Source organism: Physella acuta, unplaced genomic scaffold (assembly GCF_028476545.2).
Source record: "Physella acuta isolate Inbredline_101_S28 unplaced genomic scaffold, ASM2847654v3 ptg000079l, whole genome shotgun sequence".
NCBI classification, from domain to species: domain Eukaryota; kingdom Metazoa; phylum Mollusca; class Gastropoda; family Physidae; genus Physella; species Physella acuta.
This window is the reverse complement of record NW_026731599.1, coordinates 648,457-674,307: the sequence shown is the minus strand read 5'-3', so window position 1 is coordinate 674,307 and position 25,851 is coordinate 648,457. Positions and strand designations below refer to the sequence as shown.

At 46.4% G+C, this 25,851-nt stretch overlaps 2 protein-coding genes across 2 annotated transcripts in view; one reads left to right on the top strand and one right to left on the bottom strand.

The window, feature by feature from the left end:
- LOC131954683 (protein FRA10AC1 homolog) overlaps window positions 1-20,365 on the top strand; it is a 30,056-nt gene extending 9,691 nt beyond the window's left edge. The window contains exons 7-11 of the mRNA XM_059318444.1: window positions 3,746-3,833; window positions 9,716-9,872; window positions 10,175-10,251; window positions 11,065-11,164; window positions 20,162-20,365. Of these exons, the coding sequence (XP_059174427.1) occupies window positions 3,746-3,833; window positions 9,716-9,872; window positions 10,175-10,251; window positions 11,065-11,164; window positions 20,162-20,204 (465 nt within the window). The 3' untranslated portion in view covers window positions 20,205-20,365. The remainder of the gene's footprint in view (window positions 1-3,745; window positions 3,834-9,715; window positions 9,873-10,174; window positions 10,252-11,064; window positions 11,165-20,161) is intronic.
- A 3,757-nt stretch (window positions 20,366-24,122) lies between these two features.
- LOC131956582 (cGMP-specific 3',5'-cyclic phosphodiesterase-like) overlaps window positions 24,123-25,851 on the bottom strand; it is a 52,677-nt gene continuing 50,948 nt past the window's right edge. The window contains 1 exon segment of the mRNA XM_059321111.1: window positions 24,123-24,565. Within this exon segment, the coding sequence (XP_059177094.1) occupies window positions 24,419-24,565 (147 nt within the window). The 3' untranslated portion in view covers window positions 24,123-24,418.

The window sequence follows — 25,851 nt, the reverse complement described above, 5'->3', positions numbered from 1 at the left end:
CCATCCTGTCTCTCCATCTACCATCCTGTCTCCATCTACCATCCTGTCTCCATCTACCATCCTGTCTCCATCTACCATCCTGTCTCCATCTACCATCCTGTCTCCATCTACCATCCTGTCTCCATCCACCATCCTGTCTCCATCTACCATCCTGTCTCCATCTACCATCCTGTCTCTCCATCTACCATCCTGTCTCCATCTACCATCCTGTCTCCATCTACCATCCTGTCTCCATCTACCATCCTGTCTCTCCATCTACCATCCTGTCTCCATCTACCATCCTGTCTCCATCTACCATCCTGTCTCCATCTACCATCCTGTCTCCATCTACCATCCTGTCTCCATCTACCATCCTGTCTCCATCCACCATCCTGTCTCCATCTACCATCCTGTCTCCATCTACCATCCTGTCTCTCCATCTACCATCCTGTCTCTCCATCTACCATCCTGTCTCTCCATCTACCATCCTGTCTCTCCATCTACCATCCTGTCTCTCCTTCTACCATCCTGTCTCTCCATCTACCATCCTGTCTCTCCATCTACCATCCTGTCTCTCCATCTACCATCCTGTCTCTCCATCTACCATCCTGTCTCTCCTTCTACCATCCTGTCTCTCCATCTACCATCCTGTCTCTCCATCTACCATCCTGTCTCTCCATCTACCATCATGTCTCTCCATCTACCATCCTGTCTCTCCTTCTACCATCCTGTCTCTCCATCTACCATCCTGTCTCCATCTACCATCTTGATGTTCTGTTGTATTGATGTTCTGTTGTATTGATGTTCTGTTGTATTGATGTTCTGTTATGTTGATGTTCTGTTGTATTGATGTTCTGTTGTATTGATGTTCTGTTGTATTGATGTTCTGTTCTGTTGATGTTCTGTTGTGTTGATGTTCTGTTGTGTTGATGTTCTGTTGTGTTGATGTTCTGTTGTGTTGATGTTCTGTTGTGTTGATGTTCTGTTGTGTTGATGTTCTGTTGTATTGATGTTCTGTTGTATTGATGTTTTGTTATGTTGATGTTCTGTTGTATTGATGTTCTGTTGTATTGATGTTCTGTTGTATTGATGTTCTGTTGTGTTGATGTTCTGTTGTGTTGTGTTGATGTTCTGTTGTATTAATCCGTTGTATTGATGTGTATTTATGTTCTGTTGTATTGATGTTCTGTTGTATTGATGTTCTGTTGTATTAATCTGTTGTATTGATGTTCTGTTGTATTGATGTTCTGTTGTATTAATCTGTTGTATTGATGTTCTGTTGTATTGATGTTCTGTTGTATTGATGTTCTGTTGTATTGATGTTCTGTTGTATTGATGTTCTGTTGTATTGATGTTGTGTTGTATTGATGTTCTGTTGTATTGATGTTCTGTTGTATTGATGTTGTGTTGTATTGATGTTGTGTTGTATTGATGTTCTGTTGTATTGATGTTCTATTGTATTGATGTTCTGTTGTATTGATGTTCTGTTGTATTGATGTTCTGTTGTATTGATGTTATTAGAGATGTTGACAATATAAGGTTGGCCATCCAGCCTATAAGTAGAGATGTTGACAATATAAGGTTGGCCATCCAGCCTTTAAGTAGAGATGTTGACAATATAAGGTAGGCCATCCAGCCTATAAGTAGAGATGTTGACAATATAAGGTAGGCCATTCAGTCTATAATAGAGATGTTGACAATATAAGGTAGGCCATCCAGCCTTTAAGTTGAGATGTTGACAATATAAGGTTGGCCATCCAGCCTTTAAGTAGAGATGTTGACAATATAAGGTTGGCCATCCAGCCTTTAAGTAGAGATGTTGACAATATAAGGTTGGCCATCCAGCCTATAAGTAGAGATGTTGACAATATAAGGTTGGCCATCCAGCCTTTAAGTAGAGATGTTGACAATATAAGGTAGGCCATCCAGCCTTTAAGTAGAGATGTTGACAATATAAGGTTGGCCATCCAGCCTATAAGTAGAGATGTTGACAATATAAGGTTGGCCATCCAGCCTTTAAGTAGAGATGTTGACAATATAAGGTTGGCCATCCAGCCTTTAAGTAGAGATGTTGACAATATAAGGTTGGCCATCCAGCCTATAAGTAGAGATGTTGACAATATAAGGTTGGCCATCCAGCCTTTAAGTAGAGATGTTGACAATATAAGGTTGGCCATCCAGCCTTTAAGTAGAGATGTTGACAATATAAGGTTGGCCATCCAGCCTTTAAGTAGAGATGTTGACAATATAAGGTTGGCCATCCAGCCTTTAAGTAGAGATGTTGACAATATAAGGTAGGCCATCCAGCCTATAAGTAGAGATGTTGACAATATAAGGTTGGCCATCCAGCCTATAAGTAGAGATGTTGACAATATAAGGTTGGCCATCCAGCCTTTAAGTAGAGATGTTGACAATATAAGGTAGGCCATCCAGCCTATAAGTAGAGATGTTGACAATATAAGGTAGGCCATCCAGTCTATAATAGAGATGTTGACAATATAAGGTAGGCCATCCAGCCTTTAAGTTGAGATGTTGACAATATAAGGTTGACCATCCAGCCTTTAAGTAGAGATGTTGACAATATAAGGTTGGCCATCCAGCCTTTAAGTAGAGATGTTGACAATATAAGGTTGGCCATCCAGCCTATAAGTAGAGATGTTGACAATATAAGGTTGGCCATCCAGCCTTTAAGTAGAGATGTTGACAATATAAGGTAGGCCATCCAGCCTTTAAGTAGAGATGTTGACAATATAAGGTTGGCCATCCAGCCTATAAGTAGAGATGTTGACAATATAAGGTTGGCCATCCAGCCTTTAAGTAGAGATGTTGACAATATAAGGTAGGCCATCCAGCCTATAAGTAGAGATGTTGACAATATAAGGTAGGCCATCCAGTCTAGAGATGTTGACAATATAAGGTAGGCCATCCAGCCTTTAAGTTGAGATGTTGACAATATAAGGTTGACCATCCAGCCTTTAAGTAGAGATGTTGACAATATAAGGTTGGCCATCCAGCCTTTAAGTAGAGATGTTGACAATATAAGGTTGGCCATCCAGCCTATAAGTAGAGATGTTGACAATATAAGGTTGGCCATCCAGCCTTTAAGTAGAGATGTTGACAATATAAGGTAGGCCATCCAGCCTTTAAGTAGAGATGTTGACAATATAAGGTTGGCCATCCAGCCTATAAGTAGAGATGTTGACAATATAAGGTTGGCCATCCAGCCTTTAAGTAGAGATGTTGACAATATAAGGTTGGCCATCCAGCCTATAAGTAGAGATGTTGACAATATAAGGTTGGCCATCCAGCCTTTAAGTAGAGATGTTGACAATATAAGGTAGGCCATCCAGCCTATAAGTAGAGATGTTGACAATAGAGGATAGGCCATCCAGCCTATAAGTAGAGATGTTGACAATATAAGGTAGGCCATCCAGCATTTAAGTAGAGATGTTGACAATATAAGGTTGGCCATCCATCCTTGGGTTTGGGTTAGATCAAGTATCACATGGCTTAGATCAAGTATCACATAGGTTAGATCAAGTATCACATAGGTTAGATCAAGTATCACATGGCTTAGATCAAGTATCACATGGGTTAGATCAAGTATCACATGGGTTAGATCAAGTATCACATGGGTTAGATCAAGTATCACATGGGTTAGATCAAGTATCACATGGGTTAGATCAAGTATCACATAGGTTAGATCAAGTATCACATGGCTTAGATCAAGTATCACATGGGTTAGGTCAAGTATCACATGGGTTAGGTCAAGTATCACATAGGTTTGACCAGCTGTTTCCTATTGCAGGTTGGCATGCGCTGGAGAACACAACAGGAAGTTGTTGACGGCATTGGTAAGTTGTGGGGTCAAGGGGTCTGTCTGGTGGGGTCAAGTGGGCTGTCTGGTGGGGTCAAGTGGTCTGTCTGGTGGGGTCAAGTGGGCTGTCTGGTGGGGTCAAGTGGGCTGTCTGGTGGGGTCAAGTGGGCTGTCTGGTGGGGTCAAGTGGGCTGTCTGGTGGGGTCAAGTGGGCTGTCTGGTGGGGTCAAGTGGTCTGTCTGGTGGGGTCAAGTGGTCTGTCTGGTGGTCAGTCTGGTGGGCTGTCTGGTGGGGTCAAGTGGGCTGTCTGGTGGGGTCAAGTGGGCTGTCTGGTGGGGTCAAGTGGGCTGTCTGGTGGGGTCAAGTGGTCTGTCTGGTGGGGTCAAGTGGTCTGTCTGGTGGTCAGTCTGGTGGGCTGTCTGGTGGGGTCAAGTGGGCTGTCTGGTGGGGTCAAGTGGGCTGTCTGGTGGGGTCAAGTGGGCTGTCTGGTGGGGTCAAGTGGTCTGTCTGGTGGGGTCAAGTGGTCTGTCTGGTGGTCAGTCTGGTGGGCTGTCTGGTGGGGTCAAGTGGGCTGTCTGGTGGGGTCAAGTGGGCTGTCTGGTGGGGTCAAGTGGGCTGTCTGGTGGGGTCAAGTGGGCTGTCTGGTGGGGTCAAGTGGGCTGTCTGGTGGGGTCAAGTGGTCTGTCTGGTGGGGCCAAGTGGTCTGGTGGGGTCAAGTGGGCTGTCTGGTGGTCTGTCTGGTGGGGTCAAGTGGGCTGTCTGGTGGTCTGTCTGGTGGGGTCAAGTGGGCTGTCTGGTGGTCTGTCTGGTGGGGTCAAGTGGGCTGTCTGGTGGTCTGTCTGGTGGGGTCAAGTGGGCTGTCTGGTGGTCTGTCTGGTGGGGTCAAGTGGGCTGTCTGGTGGGGTCAAGTGGTCTGTCTGGTGGGGTCAAGTGGTCTGTCTGGTGGGGTCAAGTGGTCTGTCTGGTGGGGTCAAGTGGGCTGTCTGGTGGGGTCAAGTGGTCTGTCTGGTGGGGTCAAGTGGTCTGTCTGGTGGGGTCAAGTGGTCTGTCTGGTGGGGTCAAGTGGGCTGTCTGGTGGGGTCAAGTGGGCTGTCTGGTGGGGTCAAGTGGGCTGTCTGGTGGGGTCAAGTGGGCTGTCTGGTGGGGTCAAGTGGTCTGTCTGGTGGGGTCAAGTGGTCTGTCTGGTGGGGTCAAGTGGTCTGTCTGGTGGGGTCAAGTGGGCTGTCTGGTGGGGTCAAGTGGGCTGTCTGGTGGGGTCAAGTGGGCTGTCTGGTGGGGTCAAGTGGGCTGTCTGGTGGGGTCAAGTGGTCTGCCTGGTGGGGTCAAGTGGTCTGTCTGGTGGGGTCAAGTGGTCTGTCTGGTGGGGTCAAGTGTCTGTCCTGGTGGGGTCAAGTGGTCTTCTGGTGGGGGTCAGAGTGGTCTGTCTGTTGGGGTAGGGCTGTCTGGTGGGGTCAAGTGGGCTGTCTGGTGGGGCCAAGTGGGTCTGGTGGGGGTCAAGTGGTCTGTCTGGTGGGGTCCAAGTGGTCTGTCTGGTGGTCAGTCTGGTGGGGTCAAGTGGTCTGTCTGGTGTGGGTCAAGTGGGCTGTCTGGTGGGGTCAAGTGGTCTGTCTGGTGGGGTCAAGTGTCTGTCTGGTGGGTCTGTCTGGTGGGGTCAAGTGGTCTTCCTGGTGGCTGTCTGGTGGGGCCAAGTGGTCCCTGTTGTGGGGGTCAAGTGGTCTGTCTGGTGGGGGTCAAGTGGGGTCTGGTGGGGTCAAGTGGTCTGTCTGGTGGGCTGTCTGGTGGGGCCAAGTGGTCTGGTGGGGTCAAGTGGTCTGTCTGGTGGGGTCAAGTGGGCTGTCTGGTGGGGTCAAGTGGGCTGTCTGGTGGGGTCAAGTGGTCTGTCTGGTGGGGTCAAGTGGTCTGTCTGGTGGGGTCAAGTGGTCTGTCTGGTGGTCTGTCTGGTGGGGTCAAGTGGTCTGTCTGGTGGTCTGTCTGGTGGGGTCAAGTGGTCTGTCTGGTGGGGTCAAGTGGTCTGTCTGGTGGGGTCAAGTGGGCTGTCTGGTGGGGTCAAGTGGGCTGTCTGGTGGGGTCAAGTGGTCTGTCTGGTGGGGTCAAGTGGTCTGTCTGGTGGTCAGTCTGGTGGGGTCAAGTGGGCTGTCTGGTGGGGTCAAGTGGTCTGTCTGGTGGGGTCAAGTGGGCTGTCTGGTGGGGTCAAGTGGGCTGTCTGGTGGGGTCAAGTGGACTGTCTGGTGGGGTCAAGTGGTCTGTCTGGTGGGGTCAAGTGGTCTGTCTGGTGGTCAGTCTGGTGGGGTCAAGTGGGCTGTCTGGTGGGGTCAAGTGGGCTGTCTGGTGGGGTCAAGTGGGCTGTCTGGTGGGGTCAAGTGGGCTGTCTGGTGGTCTGTCTGGTGGGGTCAAGTGGGCTGTCTGGTGGGGTCAAGTGGTCTGTCTGGTGGGGTCAAGTGGGCTGTCTGGTGGGGTCAAGTGGGCTGTCTGGTGGGGTCAAGTGGGCTGTCTGGTGGGGTCAAGTGGTCTGTCTGGTGGGGTCAAGTGGTCTGTCTGGTGGGGTCAAGTGGGCTGTCTGGTGGGGTCAAGTGGTCTGTCTGGTGGGGTCAAGTGGGCTGTCTGGTGGGGTCAAGTGGGCTGTCTGGTGGGGTCAAGTGGGCTGTCTGGTGGGGTCAAGTGGTCTGTCTGGTGGGGTCAAGTGGGCTGTCTGGTGGGGTCAAGTGGGCTGTCTGGTGGGGTCAAGTGGTCTGTCTGGTGGGGTCAAGTGGGCTGTCTGGTGGGGTCAAGTGGGCTGTCTGGTGGGGTCAAGTGGGCTGTCTGGTGGGGTCAAGTGGGCTGTCTGGTGGGGTGTCTGGTGGGGTCAAGTGGGCTGTCTGGTGGGCTGTCTGGTGGGGTCAAGTGGTCTGTCTGGTGGGCTGTCTGGTGGGGTCAAGTGGGCTGTCTGGTGGGGTCAAGTGGGCTGTCTGGTGGGGTCAAGTGGGCTGTCTGGTGGGCTGTCTGGTGGGGTCAAGTGGGCTGTCTGGTGGGGTCAAGTGGTCTGTCTGGTGGGCTGTCTGGTGGGGTCAAGTGGGCTGTCTGGTGGGGTCAAGTGGGCTGTCTGGTGGGGTCAAGTGGTCTGTCTGGTGGGGTCAAGTGGGCTGTCTGGTGGGGTCAAGTGGGCTGTCTGGTGGGGTCAAGTGGGCTGTCTGGTGGGGTCAAGTGGGCTGTCTGGTGGGGTCAAGTGGTCTGTCTGGTGGGGTCAAGTGGTCTGTCTGGTGGGGTCAAGTGGGCTGTCTGGTGGGGTCAAGTGGGCTGTCTGGTGGGGTCAAGTGGGCTGTCTGGTGGGGTCAAGTGGTCTGTCTGGTGGGGTCAAGTGGTCTGTCTGGTGGGGTCAAGTGGGCTGTCTGGTGGGGTCAAGTGGGCTGTCTGGTGGGGTCAAGTGGTCTGTCTGGTGGGCTGTCTGGTGGGGTCAAGTGGGCTGTCTGTTGGGGTCAAGTGGGCTGTCTGGTGGGCTGTCTGGTGGGGTCAAGTGAGCTGTCTGGTGGGGTCAAGTGGGCTGTCTGGTGGTCTGTCTGGTGGGGTCAAGTGGGCTGTCTGGTGGGCTGTCTGGTGGGGTCAAGTGGGCTGTCTGGTGGGCTGTCTGGTGGTCTGTCTGGTGGGGTCAAGTGGGCTGTCTGGTGGGGTCAAGTGGGCTGTCTGGTGGGCTGTCTGGTGGGGTCAAGTGAGCTGTCTGGTGGGGTCAAGTGGGCTGTCTGGTGGGGTCAAGTGGGCTGTCTGGTGGTCTGTCTGGTGGGGTCAAGTGGGCTGTCTGGTGGGGTCAAGTGAGCTGTCTGGTGGGGTCAAGTGGGCTGTCTGGTGGTCTGTCTGGTGGGGTCAAGTGGGCTGTCTGGTGGGGTCAAGTGGTCTGTCTGGTGGGGTCAAGTGGGCTGTCTGGTGGGGTCAAGTGGGCTGTCTGGTGGGGTCAAGTGGTCTGTCTGGTGGGGTCAAGTGGGCTGTCTGGTGGGGTCAAGTGGGCTGTCTGGTGGGGTCAAGTGGGCTGTCTGGTGGGGTCAAGTGGTCTGTCTGGTGGGGTCAAGTGGGCTGTCTGGTGGGGTCAAGTGGGCTGTCTGGTGGGGTCAAGTGGTCTGTCTGGTGGGGTCAAGTGGGCTGTCTGGTGGGGTCAAGTGGGCTGTCTGGTGGGGTCAAGTGGGCTGTCTGGTGGGGTCAAGTGGGCTGTCTGGTGGGGTCAAGTGGGCTGTCTGGTGGGGTGTCTGGTGGGGTCAAGTGGGCTGTCTGGTGGGCTGTCTGGTGGGGTCAAGTGGTCTGTCTGGTGGGCTGTCTGGTGGGGTCAAGTGGGCTGTCTGGTGGGGTCAAGTGGGCTGTCTGGTGGGGTCAAGTGGGCTGTCTGGTGGGCTGTCTGGTGGGGTCAAGTGGGCTGTCTGGTGGGGTCAAGTGGTCTGTCTGGTGGGCTGTCTGGTGGGGTCAAGTGGGCTGTCTGGTGGGGTCAAGTGGGCTGTCTGGTGGGGTCAAGTGGTCTGTCTGGTGGGGTCAAGTGGTCTGTCTGGTGGGGTCAAGTGGGCTGTCTGGTGGGGTCAAGTGGGCTGTCTGGTGGGGTCAAGTGGTCTGTCTGGTGGGGTCAAGTGGGCTGTCTGGTGGGGTCAAGTGGGCTGTCTGGTGGGGTCAAGTGGGCTGTCTGGTGGGGTCAAGTGGTCTGTCTGGTGGGGTCAAGTGGTCTGTCTGGTGGGGTCAAGTGGGCTGTCTGGTGGGGTCAAGTGGGCTGTCTGGTGGGGTCAAGTGGTCTGTCTGGTGGGCTGTCTGGTGGGGTCAAGTGGGCTGTCTGTTGGGGTCAAGTGGTCTGTCTGGTGGGCTGTCTGGTGGGGTCAAGTGAGCTGTCTGGTGGGGTCAAGTGGGCTGTCTGGTGGTCTGTCTGGTGGGGTCAAGTGGGCTGTCTGGTGGGGTCAAGTGGTCTGTCTGGTGGGCTGTCTGGTGGGGTCAAGTGGGCTGTCTGGTGGTCTGTCTGGTGGGGTCAAGTGGGCTGTCTGGTGGGCTGTCTGGTGGGGTCAAGTGGGCTGTCTGGTGGGCTGTCTGGTGGTCTGTCTGGTGGGGTCAAGTGGGCTGTCTGTTGGGGTCAAGTGGGCTGTCTGGTGGGCTGTCTGGTGGGGTCAAGTGAGCTGTCTGGTGGGGTCAAGTGGGCTGTCTGGTGGGGTCAAGTGGGCTGTCTGGTGGGGTCAAGTGGGCTGTCTGGTGGGCTGTCTGGTGGGGTCAAGTGGTCTGTCTGGTGGGGTCAAGTGGGCTGTCTGGTGGGGTCAAGTGGTCTGTCTGGTGGGGTCAAGTGGGCTGTCTGGTGGGGTCAAGTGGGCTGTCTGGTGGGGTCAAGTGGGCTGTCTGGTGGGGTCAAGTGGGCTGTCTGGTGGGGTCAAGTGGTCTGTCTGGTGGGCTGTCTGGTGGGGTCAAGTGGGCTGTCTGGTGGGGTCAAGTGGGCTGTCTGGTGGGGTCAAGTGGGCTGTCTGGTGGGGTCAAGTGGTCTGTCTGGTGGGGTCAAAAGGCTGTCTGGTGGGGTCAAGTGGGCTGTCTGGTGGGGTCAAGTGGTCTGTCTGGTGGGGTCAAGTGGTCTGTCTGGTGGGGTCAAGTGGGCTGTCTGGTGGGGTCAAGTGGGCTGTCTGGTGGGGTCAAGTGGTCTGTCTGGTGGGGTCAAGTGGGCTGTCTGGTGGGGTCAAGTGGGCTGTCTGGTGGGGTCAAGTGGGCTGTCTGGTGGTCTGTCTGGTGGGGTCAAGTGGTCTGTCTGGTGGGGTCAAGTGGGCTGTCTGGTGGGGTCAAGTGGGCTGTCTGGTGGGGTCAAGTGGTCTGTCTGGTGGGGTCAAGTGGTCTGTCTGGTGGGGTCAAGTGGTCAGTCTGGTGGGGTCAAGTGGTCTGTCTGGTGGGGTCAAGTGGTCTGTCTGGTGGGGTCAAGTGGTCAGTCAACTGCTGCCTTTATTGCAGGCCAGTTCGCCTGTGGTAACAAAAAGTGCAGGGAGAGAGAAGGCCTTAGAAGTTGGGAAGTTAACTTTGGCTACATGGAGGCCGGGCTCAAGAAAAATGCTCTTATCAAGTTACGCTTGTGTCCTGACTGTTCTTACAAGCTCAACTATCATCACAAGTAAGTTTTTGTTAGTTCACATTATAAAGTAACCTTTAGCTTATGGATTTTTGCCACTGTTTGAGCCAGTCACTATTTGATGTAGACATAACTAAGGTGGTCACTATTTGATGTAGACATAACTAAGGTGGTCAGTATTTGATGTAGACATAACTAAGGTGGTCACTATTTGATGTAGACATAACTAAGGTGGTCACTATTTGATGTAGACATAACTAAGGTGGTCACTATTTGATGTAGACATAACTAAGGTGGTCACTATTTGATGTAGACATAACTAAGCTGGTCACTATTTGATGTAGACACAAGGAGGCGACACAGAAGGTGCCACAGAAGGCAAGCTCACCTCCCCCAGAAAACAAGAGGACCTGCTATTCAGGTAAATAAAAGCTGAACTCAATATTTTGCTAAATAATACTTGAACTCATCTCTAAAGGTCCTAGTCCTAGGTCATTTATTGACTATTATTTGAAGTAGAGGCTACACTATAGACTATTATTTGAAGTAGAGGCTACACTATAGACTATTATTTGAAGTAGAGGCTACACTATAGACTATTATTTGAAGTAGAGGCTACACTATAGACTATTATTTGAAGTAGAGGCTACACTATAGACTATTATTTGAAGTAGAGGCTACACTATAGACTATTATTTGAAGTAGAGGCTACACTATAGACTATTATTTGAAGTAGAGGCTACACTATAGACTATTATTTGAAGTAGAGGCTACACTATAGACTATTATTTGAAGTAGAGGCTACACTATAGACTATTATTTGAAGTAGAGGCTACACTATAGACTATTATTTGAAGTAGAGGCTACACTATAGACTATTATTTGAAGTAGAGGCTACACTATAGACTATTATTTGAAGTAGAGGCTACACTATAGACTATTATTTGAAGTAGAGGCTACACTATAGACTATTATTTGAAGTAGAGGCTACACTATAGACTATTATTTGAAGTAGAGGCTACACTATAGACTATTATTTGAAGTAGAGGCTACACTATAGACTATTATTTGAAGTAGAGGCTACACTATAGACTATTATTTGAAGTAGAGGCTACACTATAGACTATTATTTGAAGTAGAGGCTACACTATAGACTATTATTTGAAGTAGAGGCTACACTATAGACTATTATTTGAAGTAGAGGCTACACTATAGACTTATGTTGAAATTGTAGTGGAGGACGCTGTCAAGCCTGAGAAGAGTGGGGGGACGTCAGAGCAGGAAGGACCTGGGGTTTGGAGTGAAGCTGTCAGTTTGGGAGAAATCATGTCCAGGTAACCTTTGACCTAAAGTGTGTAGAAATCAAGTCCAGGTAAACTTTGACCTAAAGTGTGTAGAAATCATGTCCAGGTAACCTTTGACCTAAAGTGTGTAGAAATCATGTCCAGGTAACCTTTGACCTAAAGTGTGTAGAAATCATGGCCAGGTAACCTTTGACCTAAAGTGTGTAGAAATCATGGCCAGGTAACCTTTGACCCAAAGTGTGTAGAAATCATGTCCAGGTAACCTTTGACCTAAAGTGTGTAGAAATCATGACCAGGTAACCTTTGACCTAAAGTGTGTAGAAATCATGTCCAGGTAACCTTTGACCTAAAGTGTGTAGAAATCATGGCCAGGTAACCTTTGACCTAAAGTGTGTAGAAATCATGGCCAGGTAACCTTTGACCCAAAGTGTGTAGAAATCATGTCCAGGTAACCTTTGACCTAAAGTGTGTAGAAATCATGACCAGGTAACCTTTGACCTAAAGTGTGTAGAAATCATGGCCAGGTAACCTTTGACCTAAAGTGTGTAGAAATCATGACCAGGTAAACTTTGACCTAAAGTGTGTAGAAATCATGTCCAGGTAACCTTTGACCTAAAGTGTGTAGAAATCATGTCCAGGTAACCTTTGGCCTAAAGTGTGTAGAAATCATGGCCAGGTAACCTTTGGCCTAAAGTGTGTAGAAATCATGTCCAGGTAACCTTTGGCCTAAAGTGTGTAGAAATCATGTCCAGGTAACCTTTGGCCTAAAGTGTGTAGAAATCATGGCCAGGTAACCTTTGGCCTAAAGTGTGTAGAAATCATGGCCAGGTAACCTTTGACCTAAAGTGTGTAGAAATCATGTCCAGGTAACCTTTGACCCCACGGGGATCCAGGGAGTGAGTCAGCAAGATGTCTCTGGCTCTTGTGGCTTAATCTGACCTCACTATCCTCCTGTACACCTAACTCAGGGAAACTGACCTCACTATCCCCCTGTACACCTAACTCAGGGAAACTGACCTCACTATCCCCCTGTACACCTAACTCAGGGAAACTGACCTCACTATCCCCCTGTACACCTAACTCAGGGAAACTGACCTCACTATCCCCCTGTACACCTAACTCAGGGAAACTGACCTCACTATCCCCCTGTACACCTAACTCAGGGAAACTGACCTCACTATCCCCCTGTACACCTAACTCAGGGAAACTGACCTCACTATCCCCCTGTACACCTAACTCAGGGAAACTGACCTCACTATCCCCCTGTACACCTAACTCAGGGAAACTGACCTCACTATCCCCCTGTACACCTAACTCAGGGAAACTGACCTCACTATCCCCCTGTACACCTAACTCAGGGAAACTGACCTCACTATCCCCCTGTACACCTAACTCAGGGAAACTGACCTCACTATCCCCCTGTACACCTAACTCAGGGAAACTGACCTCACTATCCCCCTGTACACCTAACTCAGGGAAACTGACCTCACTATCCCCCTGTACACCTAACTCAGGGAAACTGACCTCACTATCCCCCTGTACACCTAACTCAGGGAAACTGACCTCACTATCCCCCTGTACACCTAACTCAGGGAAACTGACCTCACTATCCCCCTGTACACCTAACTCAGGGAAGCTGACCTCACTATCCCCCTGTACACCTAACTCAGGGAAACTGACCTCACTATCCCCCTGTACACCTAACTCAGGGAAACTGACCTCACTATCCCCCTGTACACCTAACTCAGGGAAACTGACCTCACTATCCCCCTGTACACCTAACTCAGGGAAACTGACCTCACTATCCCCCTGTACATCTAACTCAGGGAAACTGACCTCACTATTCCCCTGTACACCTAACTCAGGGAAACTGACCTCACTATCCCCCTGTACACCTAACTCAGGGAAACTGACCTCACTATCCCCCTGTACACCTAACTCAGGGAAACTGACCTCACTATCCCCCTGTACACCTAACTCAGGGAAACTGACCTCACTATCCCCCTGTACACCTAACTCAGGGAAACTGACCTCACTATCCCCCTGTACACCTAACTCAGGGAAACTGACCTCACTATCCCCCTGTACATCTAACTCAGGGAAACTGACCTCACTATTCCCCTGTACACCTAACTCAGGGAAACTGACCTCACTATTCCCCTGTACACCTAACTCAGGGAAACTGACCTCACTATCCCCCTGTACACCTAACTCAGGGAAACTGACCTCACTATCCCCCTGTACACCTAACTCAGGGAAACTGACCTCACTATCCCCCTGTACACCTAACTCAGGGAAACTGACCTCACTATCCCCCTGTACATCTAACTCAGGGAAACTGACCTCACTATCCCCCTGTACACCTAACTCAGGGAAACTGACCTCACTATCCCCCTGTACACCTAACTCTGGGAAACTGACCTCACTATCCCCCTGTACACCTAACTCAGGGAAACTGACCTCACTATCCCCCTGTACACCTAACTCAGGGAAACTGACCTCACTATCCCCCTGTACACCTAACTCAGGGAAACTGACCTCACTATCCCCCTGTACACCTAACTCAGGGAAACTGACCTCACTATCCCCCTGTACACCTAACTCTGGGAAACTGACCTCACTATCCCCCTGTACACCTAACTCAGGGAAACTGACCTCACTATCCCCCTGTACACCTAACTCAGGGAAACTGACCTCACTATCCCCCTGTACACCTAACTCAGGGAAACTGACCTCACTATCCCCCTGTACACCTAACTCAGGGAAACTGACCTCACTATCCCCCTGTACACCTAACTCAGGGAAACTGACCTCACTATCCCCCTGTACACCTAACTCAGGGAAACTGACCTCACTATCCCCCTGTACACCTAACTCAGGGAAACTGACCTCACTATCCCCCTGTACACCTAACTCAGGGAAACTGACCTCACTATCCCCCTGTACACCTAACTCAGGGAAACTGACCTCACTATCCCCCTGTACATCTAACTCAGGGAAACTGACCTCACTATTCCCCTGTACACCTAACTCAGGGAAACTGACCTCACTATTCCCCTGTACACCTAACTCAGGGAAACTGACCTCACTATCCCCCTGTACACCTAACTCAGGGAAACTGACCTCACTATCCCCCTGTACACCTAACTCAGGGAAACTGACCTCACTATCCCCCTGTACACCTAACTCAGGGAAACTGACCTCACTATCCCCCTGTACACCTAACTCAGGGAAACTGACCTCACTATCCCCCTGTACACCTAACTCAGGGAAACTGACCTCACTATCCCCCTGTACACCTAACTCAGGGAAACTGACCTCACTATCCCCCTGTACACCTAACTCAGGGAAACTGACCTCACTATCCCCCTGTACACCTAACTCAGGGAAACTGACCTCACTATCCCCCTGTACACCTAACTCAGGGAAACTGACCTCACTATCCCCCTGTACACCTAACTCAGGGAAACTGACCTCACTATCCCCCTGTACACCTAACTCAGGGAAACTGACCTCACTATCCCCCTGTACACCTAACTCAGGGAAACTGACCTCACTATCCCCCTGTACACCTAACTCAGGGAAACTGACCTCACTATCCCCCTGTACACCTAACTCAGGGAAACTGACCTCACTATCCCCCTGTACACCTAACTCAGGGAAACTGACCTCACTATCCCCCTGTACACCTAACTCAGGGAAACTGACCTCACTATCCCCCTGTACACCTAACTCAGGGAAACTGACCTCACTATCCCCCTGTACACCTAACTCAGGGAAACTGACCTCACTATCCCCCTGTACACCTAACTCAGGGAAACTGACCTCACTATCCCCCTGTACACCTAACTCAGGGAAACTGACCTCACTATCCCCCTGTACACCTAACTCAGGGAAACTGACCTCACTATCCCCCTGTACACCTAACTCAGGGAAACTGACCTCACTATCCCCCTGTACACCTAACTCAGGGAAACTGACCTCACTATCCCCCTGTACACCTAACTCAGGGAAACTGACCTCACTATCCCCCTGTACACCTAACTCAGGGAAACTGACCTCACTATCCCCCTGTACACCTAACTCAGGGAAACTGACCTCACTATCCCCCTGTACACCTAACTCAGGGAAACTGACCTCACTATCCCCCTGTACACCTAACTCAGGGAAACTGACCTCACTATCCCCCTGTACACCTAACTCAGGGAAACTGACCTCACTATCCCCCTGTACACCTAACTCAGGGAAACTGACCTCACTATCCCCCTGTACACCTAACTCAGGGAAACTGACCTCACTATCCCCCTGTACACCTAACTCAGGGAAACTGACCTCACTATCCCCCTGTACACCTAACTCAGGGAAACTGACCTCACTATCCCCCTGTACACCTAACTCAGGGAAACTGACCTCACTATCCCCCTGTACACCTAACTCAGGGAAACTGACCTCACTATCCCCCTGTACACCTAACTCAGGGAAACTGACCTCACTATCCCCCTGTACACCTAACTCAGGGAAACTGACCTCACTATCCCCCTGTACACCTAACTCAGGGAAACTGACCTCACTATCCCCCTGTACACCTAACTCAGGGAAACTGACCTCACTATCCCCCTGTACACCTAACTCAGGGAAACTGACCTCACTATCCCCCTGTACACCTAACTCAGGGAAACTGACCTCACTATCCCCCTGTACACCTAACTCAGGGAAACTGACCTCACTATCCCCCTGTACACCTAACTCAGGGAAACTGACCTCACTATCCCCCTGTACACCTAACTCAGGGAAACTGACCTCACTATCCCCCTGTACACCTAACTCAGGGAAACTGACCTCACTATCCCCCTGTACACCTAACTCAGGGAAACTGACCTCACTATCCCCCTGTACACCTAACTCAGGGAAACTGACCTCACTATCCCCCTGTACACCTAACTCAGGGAAACTGACCTCACTATCCCCCTGTACACCTAACTCAGGGAAACTGACCTCACTATCCCCCTGTACACCTAACTCAGGGAAACTGACCTCACTATCCCCCTGTACACCTAACTCAGGGAAACTGACCTCACTATCCCCCTGTACACCTAACTCAGGGAAACTGACCTCACTATCCCCCTGTACACCTAACTCAGGGAAACTGACCTCACTATCCCCCTGTACACCTAACTCAGGGAAACTGACCTCACTATCCCCCTGTACACCTAACTCAGGGAAACTGACCTCACTATCCCCCTGTACACCTAACTCAGGGAAACTGACCTCACTATCCCCCTGTACACCTAACTCAGGGAAACTGACCTCACTATCCCCCTGTACACCTAACTCAGGGAAACTGACCTCACTATCCCCCTGTACACCTAACTCAGGGAAACTGACCTCACTATCCCCCTGTACACCTAACTCAGGGAAACTGACCTCACTATCCCCCTGTACACCTAACTCAGGGAAACTGACCTCACTATCCCCCTGTACACCTAACTCAGGGAAACTGACCTCACTATCCCCCTGTACACCTAACTCAGGGAAACTGACCTCACTATCCCCCTGTACACCTAACTCAGGGAAACTGACCTCACTATCCCCCTGTACACCTAACTCAGGGAAACTGACCTCACTATCCCCCTGTACACCTAACTCAGGGAAACTGACCTCACTATCCCCCTGTACACCTAACTCAGGGAAACTGACCTCACTATCCCCCTGTACACCTAACTCAGGGAAACTGACCTCACTATCCCCCTGTACACCTAACTCAGGGAAACTGACCTCACTATCCCCCTGTACACCTAACTCAGGGAAACTGACCTCACTATCCCCCTGTACACCTAACTCAGGGAAACTGACCTCACTATCCCCCTGTACACCTAACTCAGGGAAACTGACCTCACTATCCCCCTGTACACCTAACTCAGGGAAACTGACCTCACTATCCCCCTGTACACCTAACTCAGGGAAACTGACCTCACTATCCCCCTGTACACCTAACTCAGGGAAACTGACAGGGAAACTGACCTCACTATCCCCCTGTACACCTAACTCAGGGAAACTGACCTCACTATCCCCCTGTACACCTAACTCAGGGAAACTGACCTCACTATCCCCCTGTACACCTAACTCAGGGAAACTGACCTCACTATCCCCCTGTACACCTAACTCAGGGAAACTGACCTCACTATCCCCCTGTACACCTAACTCAGGGAAACTGACCTCACTATCCCCCTGTACACCTAACTCAGGGAAACTGACCTCACTATCCCCCTGTACACCTAACTCAGGGAAACTGACCTCACTATCCCCCTGTACACCTAACTCAGGGAAACTGACCTCACTATCCCCCTGTACACCTAACTCAGGGAAACTGACCTCACTATCCCCCTGTACACCTAACTCAGGGAAACTGACCTCACTATCCCCCTGTACACCTAACTCAGGGAAACTGACCTCACTATCCCCCTGTACACCTAACTCAGGGAAACTGACCTCACTATCCCCCTGTACACCTAACTCAGGGAAACTGACCTCACTATCCCCCTGTACACCTAACTCAGGGAAACTGACCTCACTATCCCCCTGTACACCTAACTCAGGGAAACTGACCTCACTATCCCCCTGTACACCTAACTCAGGGAAACTGACCTCACTATCCCCCTGTACACCTAACTCAGGGAAACTGACCTCACTATCCCCCTGTACACCTAACTCAGGGAAACTGACCTCACTATCCCCCTGTACACCTAACTCAGGGAAACTGACCTCACTATCCCCCTGTACACCTAACTCAGGGAAACTGACCTCACTATCCCCCTGTACACCTAACTCAGGGAAACTGACCTCACTATCCCCCTGTACACCTAACTCAGGGAAACTGACCTCACTATCCCCCTGTACACCTAACTCAGGGAAACTGACCTCACTATCCCCCTGTACACCTAACTCAGGGAAACTGACCTCACTATCCCCCTGTACACCTAACTCAGGGAAACTGACCTCACTATCCCCCTGTACACCTAACTCAGGGAAACTGACCTCACTATCCCCCTGTACACCTAACTCAGGGAAACTGACCTCACTATCCCCCTGTACACCTAACTCAGGGAAACTGACCTCACTATCCCCCTGTACACCTAACTCAGGGAAACTGACCTCACTATCCCCCTGTACACCTAACTCAGGGAAACTGACCTCACTATCCCCCTGTACACCTAACTCAGGGAAACTGACCTCACTATCCCCCTGTACACCTAACTCAGGGAAACTGACCTCACTATCCCCCTGTACACCTAACTCAGGGAAACTGACCTCACTATCCCCCTGTACACCTAACTCAGGGAAACTGACCTCACTATCCCCCTGTACACCGGTGAACGGAAAAAAAGTCACAGGAAAAAAAAAAACAGAAAAAAAGTCAGTTTTTGCTAGGAAAAAAAGTCTCAGAAAAAAAGTCACAATGGAAAAATTTTATCGGAAAAAAAGTCACAGAAATAGTCACACAAAAAAGTCACAAAAATCTTTTTAGAAATATTTTTATTAATTTGTTAAAAATTGTAAAATTTTGTATGTTTATTGTTGTGGGTTGTATTTTTTGATAGCATAAATTATTTATAGACGTTAAAAGCATTATGATTTATAACAATTGTAAGTAAAAATACTCTAAGATAATTAACACAACAATCTCAACTTTTGTACGTATTTAGTTAAATACGCGGTAGAAAAGTTAATTATAAAAGAAATTTAGGCACATTTTGCCGTAGGCTATTCTCTGGTCGGCCTCTCCTCAGTAGGCATTGTCCGAACATATTTTGTGTTGTTGACGTTATGCGTCAATGACAGCCTTTAAACCTTGTCGGCTTTCTGTTTTGATCCTAAGTTTTGTTATGTAATGATCGTGATAAATGTGGGCAGTAAAGGTGGTTGAACTATTGTTGCCATGAGTTGAGGGCAGCAAGTCAGATCAACTTACCATTTCACGGTAATTTAATATTGGTATTTAAAGAAAAACACGATGAAAAACGTGGACTTTGGAGCATTCTATTAAATTCTACTGATCTTAAGTTTAAAATAATTACAATCTACATACTTCATAATAAATACTTTTAGATGAATTATTAAAATTCCTATGCGTATACAGCCTACACACATTACATTACATTTAATTAATCCTAAGTTAATTTGCACTCTCTAAATATTTAATACATAAAAGTATTAACAAATATCATGCAAATATATATTTGTGACTTTTTTCCTGTGACTTTTTTTCCGTGTTTTTTTTTTTCCTGTGTTTTTTTCCTGTGACTTTTTTTCCTACAATCTGTACACCTAACTCAGGGAAACTGACCTCACTATCCCCCTGTACACCTAACTCAGGGAAATAGAGGCAGCAGGGTCTAGTCTGGCCACACCACCCCCCCCCCCCCCCCTGTAGGCCATTCAAACAGATGAACTCTACTTCATTAGCCCCATGTATCTTGGGCTCAAAAGGGAAATGATGATTCACATTAGTGATTTAAAAAGTTTAAGTAAATTTCACAGATTACATAAAATGTTTGAAGGATTTTTTTAAATTGAAATAATGGTACAAGAATTTTTTAAATGCTTTTCTACAACTTTTCTAGATTTGATATTTTTATTGTTGCAATTTGTAAGTTAATAATATGCTATTTATATTCAAATGTTTTTTGTTTAAATTTTTGTATTGAATCTATTTTTTTTTTTAAAAGTTATACAGAAATGTTGGTCGGCATAGACAGTAAAGGGTTCAAAGCCTTTCTTTGCAGAGGGTTGGCGCCCGGGGACATACCTTTCAATTTTTTATTTGCGCACCCCCCCCCCCCCCCCCCCAATTTAATTTTAAAATTGATAATGAGATTTTAATTTGTTTTTCCAACCCATTTTGGCACCCTGTGACATATGTGTCGTCGTCCGTCCCCCCCCCCCCCCCCCCGTTTCTTTAGTCTACTGGTTTGATTCTTTCTTTGGAAAATGCTTCTTGTTGACTGGTTTGATATGAAAATGTTTCAGGGAGGACGAGTTTGATAGCTACTTCACGGACATGTTTTTATGACCTACTCATGGCACTGAAGAGGATGATGTTAGCAGCAACAGATGGACTGACTAGCAGGTGTTTGACTGGCAGGTGTTTGGCTGGCTGATACACACCTGACTACCAGTGTACCAAATAGTTCCAACTTTAGAAAATTTGTAATAAATACTTTAACAGCATCACTGTACTAACTTGTTTTTTTAAAGTCACCCACATGTGTTAGTTCAACAATATTGTCCTTGAATAAAGTCACCAACATGTGTTAGTTCAACAATATTGTCCTTGAGTAAAGTCACCAACATGTGTTAGTTCAACAATATTGTCCTTGAGTAAAGTCACCAACATGTGTTAGTTCAACAATATTGTCCTTGAATAAAGTCACCAACATGTGTTAGTTCAACAATATTGTCCTTGAGTAAAGTCACCCACATGTGTTAGTTCAACAATATTGTCCTTGAATAAAGTCACCAACATGTGTTAGTTCAACAATATTGTCCTTGAGTAAAGTCACCAACATGTGTTAGTTCAACAATATTGTCCTTGAGTAAAGTCACCAACATGTGTTAGTTCAACAATATTGTCCTTGAGTAAAGTCACCAACATGTGTTAGTTCAACAATATTGTCCTTGAGTAAAGTCACCAACATGTGTTAGTTCAACAATATTGTCCTTGAGTAAAGTCACCAACATGTGTTAGTTCAACAATATTGTCCTTGAATAAAGTCACCAACATGTGTTAGTTCAACAATATTGTCCTTGAGTAAAGTCACCAACATGTGTTAGTTCAACAATATTGTCCTTGAGTAAAGTCACCAACATGTGTTAGTTCAACAATATTGTCCTTGAGTAAAGTCACCAACATGTGTTAGTTCAACAATATTGTCCTTGAATAAAGTCACCAACATGTGTTAGTTCAACAATATTGTCCTTGAGTAAAGTCACCAACATGTGTTAGTTCAACAATATTGTCCTTGAGTAAAGTCACCAACATGTGTTAGTTCAACAATATTGTCCTTGAGTAAAGTCACCAACATGTGTTAGTTCAACAATATTGTCCTTGAATAAAGTCACCAACATGTGTTAGTTCAACAATATTGTCCTTGAATAAAGTCACCAACATGTGTTAGTTCAACAATATTGTCCTTGAGTAAAGTCACCAACATGTGTTAGTTCAACAATATTGTCCTTGAGTAAAGTCACCAACATGTGTTAGTTCAACAATATTGTCCTTGAATAAAGTCACCAACATGTGTTAGTTCAACAATATTGTCCTTGAGTAAAGTCACCAACATGTGTTAGTTCAACAATATTGTCCTTGAGTAAAGTCACCAACATGTGTTAGTTCAACAATATTGTCCTTGAATAAAGTCACCAACATGTGTTAGTTCAACAATATTGTCCTTGAGTAAAGTCACCAACATGTGTTAGTTCAACAATATTGTCCTTGAGTAAAGTCACCAACATGTGTTAGTTCAACAATATTGTCCTTGAGTAAAGTCACCAACATGTGTTAGTTCAACAATATTGTCCTTGAATAAAGTCACCAACATGTGTTAGTTCAACAATATTGTCCTTGAATAAAGTCACCAACATGTGTTAGTTCAACAATATTGTCCTTGAGTAAAGTCACCAACATGTGTTAGTTCAACAATATTGTCCTTGAATAAAGTCACCAACATGTGTTAGTTCAACAATATTGTCCTTGAGTAAAGTCACCAACATGTGTTAGTTCAACAATATTGTCCTTGAATAAAGTCACCAACATGTGTTAGTTCAACAATATTGTCCTTGAGTAAAGTCACCAACATGTGTTAGTTCAACAATATTGTCCTTGAGTAAAGTCACCAACATGTGTTAGTTCAACAATATTGTCCTTGAGTAAAGTCACCAACATGTGTTAGTTCAACAATATTGTCCTTGAGTAAAGTCACCAACATGTGTTAGTTCAACAATATTGTCCTTGAGTAATCAACAGAATTGAGTCAGTGCAGGTGCATATTTGTATTGATCAAATTTCTTTGGTGTCCTAAACTAAGATTTACCTGTGCAAACACACTTTGTACACAATAAATTCTTAATATGAACATTTCATGACACATTTTGTACAAAATACATTCTATACAAACATTGATGGAAGGGACATATAGTGGAGAAAATAGTTTGTTATATAAATTCTTTTCCTGTTGGTCAGTCATATCAATTCTTGGCCTGTTGGTCAGTCGTATCAATTCTTGGCCTGTTGGTCAGTCATATCAATTCTTGGCCTGTTGGTCAGTAGTATCAATTCTTGACCTGTTGGTCAGTCGTATCAATTCTTGGCCTGTTGGTCAGTCGTATCAATTCTTGGCCTGTTTGTCAGTCGTATCAATTCTTGACCTGTTGGTCAGTCGTATCAATTCTTGGCCTGTTGGTCAGTCGTATCAATTCTTGGCCTGTTTGTCAGTCGTATCAATTCTTGACCTGTTGGTCAGTCGTATCAATTCTTGGCCTGTTTGTCAGTCGTATCAATTCTTGACCTGTTGGTCAGTCGTATCAATTCTTGGCCTGTTGGTCAGTCGTATCAATTCTTGGCCTGTTTGTCAGTCGTATCAATTCTTGACCTGTTGGTCAGTCGTATCAATTCTTGGCCTGTTGGTCAGTCTTATCAATTCTTGACCTGTTGGTCAGTCTTATCAATTCTTGACCTGTTGGTCAGTCGTATCAATTCTTGACCTGTTGGTCAGTCGTATCAATTCTTGACCTGTTGGTCAGTCGTATCAATTCTTGACCTGTTGGTCAGTCGTATCAATTCTTGGCCTGTTGGTCAGTAGTATCAATTCTTGACCTGTTGGTCAGTCGTATCAATTCTTGGCCTGTTGGTCAGTCGTATCAATTCTTGGCCTGTTTGTCAGTCGTATCAATTCTTGACCTGTTGGTCAGTCGTATCAATTCTTGGCCTGTTGGTCAGTCTTATCAATTCTTGACCTGTTGGTCAGTCGTATCAATTCTTGACCTGTTGGTCAGTCGTATCAATTCTTGACCTGTTGGTCAGTCGTATCAATTCTTGACCTGTTGGTCAGTCATATCAATTCTTGACCTGTTGGTCAGTGGTATCAATTCTTGGCCTGTTGGTCAGTCGTATCAATTCTTTTCCTGTTGGTCAGTCGTATCAATTCTTGACCTGTTGGTCAGTCGTATCAATTCTTGACCTGTTGGTCAGTCGTATCAATTCTTGACCTGTTGGTCAGTGGTATCAATTCTTGGCCTGTTGGTCAGTCGTATCAATTCTTTTCCTGTTGGTCAGTCGTATCAATTCTTGGCCTGTTGGTCAGTCGTATCAATTCTTGACCTGTTGGTCAGTCTCTGAACAACATAAAATGGCTTGGTAAAGCACTTGATAATAGAATGAATCAAAACTTGAGGCCCTGCAAGTAATACCAAACATATTTCCAGCTCCAATTGACCTTGAGGGTTAGAGGTACAGAAATAACGACTTTCATGCTGTTAATTAACGACAAATCCCAATTTCACCCCTTCAATAAAAACTAAGTACAGGTTTCGTATCCTCTTTTATAATCATTTTAGGCTGGCGGGGGTTAACTTTTTGGAGGGGCTTACACACAACTCTACTTGACAATATTCATTTATAACATTTTGATAGCAGAGAAATTAAAAAAAAATTTTCAGGCGAATTAATTTGCCTGTATTTTAAAGGATGTTCAATAATTTCCCCTTTTGTTGTCCAAAGTATGTCAGGTTAGTTCTACTTTATTTTTATTAATTACACCCCAATGTTTAAATTATCAAATTTTCTTTAAAGAGTTTACTTAAATTATGCAATTTTGGATTACACAATTAGTATTACTAAGTTCAAAATTAATTATAGTTATAGTAATTTTGAAAGCTAATGCATTTTAACAGTCAAAATAAATGACATTCAACGATGTAGACAGTATACAAAGAGGTTAACAATATTTATAAAAAAAAAATTGACATTCAATGAAGTAGTTTGTAGATAATTGTAGGCAATAGATCTTTCTTTCAGGTATCTATTTGGGGGAGGGGATGGGACACTGCACCGACCCCCCCCCTCCCCCCCTTCAATCCAAACAATAGAGAAAAATATATTCCTTAACCAGATCTGGGCCTAGCATAGTGTATTTTGTTTTCTGCAAGAAATTGTTTCAGCTTTTTTGTCTGTCAGACTAGTGATTACACTGTTGATTCTCTCTCAAAGCTACATGCCCTTGTTGTTCCTCAACTGATACAACAAAAATGACTTCCCAGAGCTTTCTCTCCACACAAACGTTTGTTCTTCTCACTAACTTCTGCTGGCCGTGTACACTTGGCAGCTTCTTGCTTCAGTGAACTGGGCTGGTTTGGGGTGCTGGCAGCTGCTTGTCTCTGTGGCAAAAATACACTGAGTCAACTCACTGTCACTTGCTGACTATGGTGTTTAGGGTAAGTGGTGGAATACAAGGCAAAATGTACTGAGTCAACTCACTGTCACTTGCTGACTATGGTGTTTAGGGTAAGTGGTGGAATACAAGGCAAAATGTACTGAGTCAACTCACTGTCACTTGCTGACTATGGTGTTTAGGGTAAGTGGTAGAATACAACTTGTATTCCACCACTTGTATTACACAAGGCAAAATGCATGTATCGGTAATGGCGGTAATCTATCGTTATCGGTAAATAAAATTTAAAAATAGGCCAAGGCTAGATCTAGAAATGTGAAAAAAGTTACCTCATTGTTAAAGCTTTAACAGAAGTATATTGTGATAAATTGGTGTTAATTATAATAGATAGGAATAATTAAAATAAAAAACCAAAAGCTATGTCTAAATATATCAATATATAGGGCATTATATGGTAATCTATCGTTTTGGGTACGTAAAATCGCCCGCGGCTATTAATGTACGAAACCGTTACCTCATTGTCAAGGCTTTAACAGAAAAGTACTATATTGTGATATAGATGTTTGTATCAAATATTACGCCCCTATAAATAAATGAATACTAAACCTAAATCCTTCCCCCTGAATCTCGCGCTATAAGTTTATAAAAATAAAACTTAAACAAGATGGCTGCTATAGTAAGTGAGCATGGTTGCATCTGTTGGAAACATCGCTAGTCTTCATTTATTACTGAAAAGTTTTAATTCAATTGTTTAAAAAAAAATTCATAAAAAACGTTTTAATAACAAGCTTTTATGTAATGATGCACTAAAAAGTAGAAAATAAATTATAGACTACTATTTAAATAACTATTAAGAAAAGCGTGGGTCACTTTAGTATCTATTGGATACCTTTACTAATGTTAAGGAAGACACCCACGCTTTTCTTTATAGTTATTTAAATAGTAGTCTATAATTTATTTTCTACTTTTTAGTGCATCATTACATAAAAGCTTGTTATTAAAACGTTTTTTATGAATTTTTTTTTCAGTACTTTACATGTTTTATCTACAATAGAGTTACATGACTAAAAACCATTGCGCGCCTACTGAATATCACGTTCAGTAGGCGCGCAATGGTTTTTGAACGCAGCCATTACGTGGTCGTGATGGCGCAGCTATTGATGACGCGTGTGGTGTGGTTGGCTAGACATGCCTACTAATTCGGTCCAAATTTTAATTAATTCATAAAAAATCAATTAGGCATCCAATTAAATCAAATTTAGTTTCAGATTG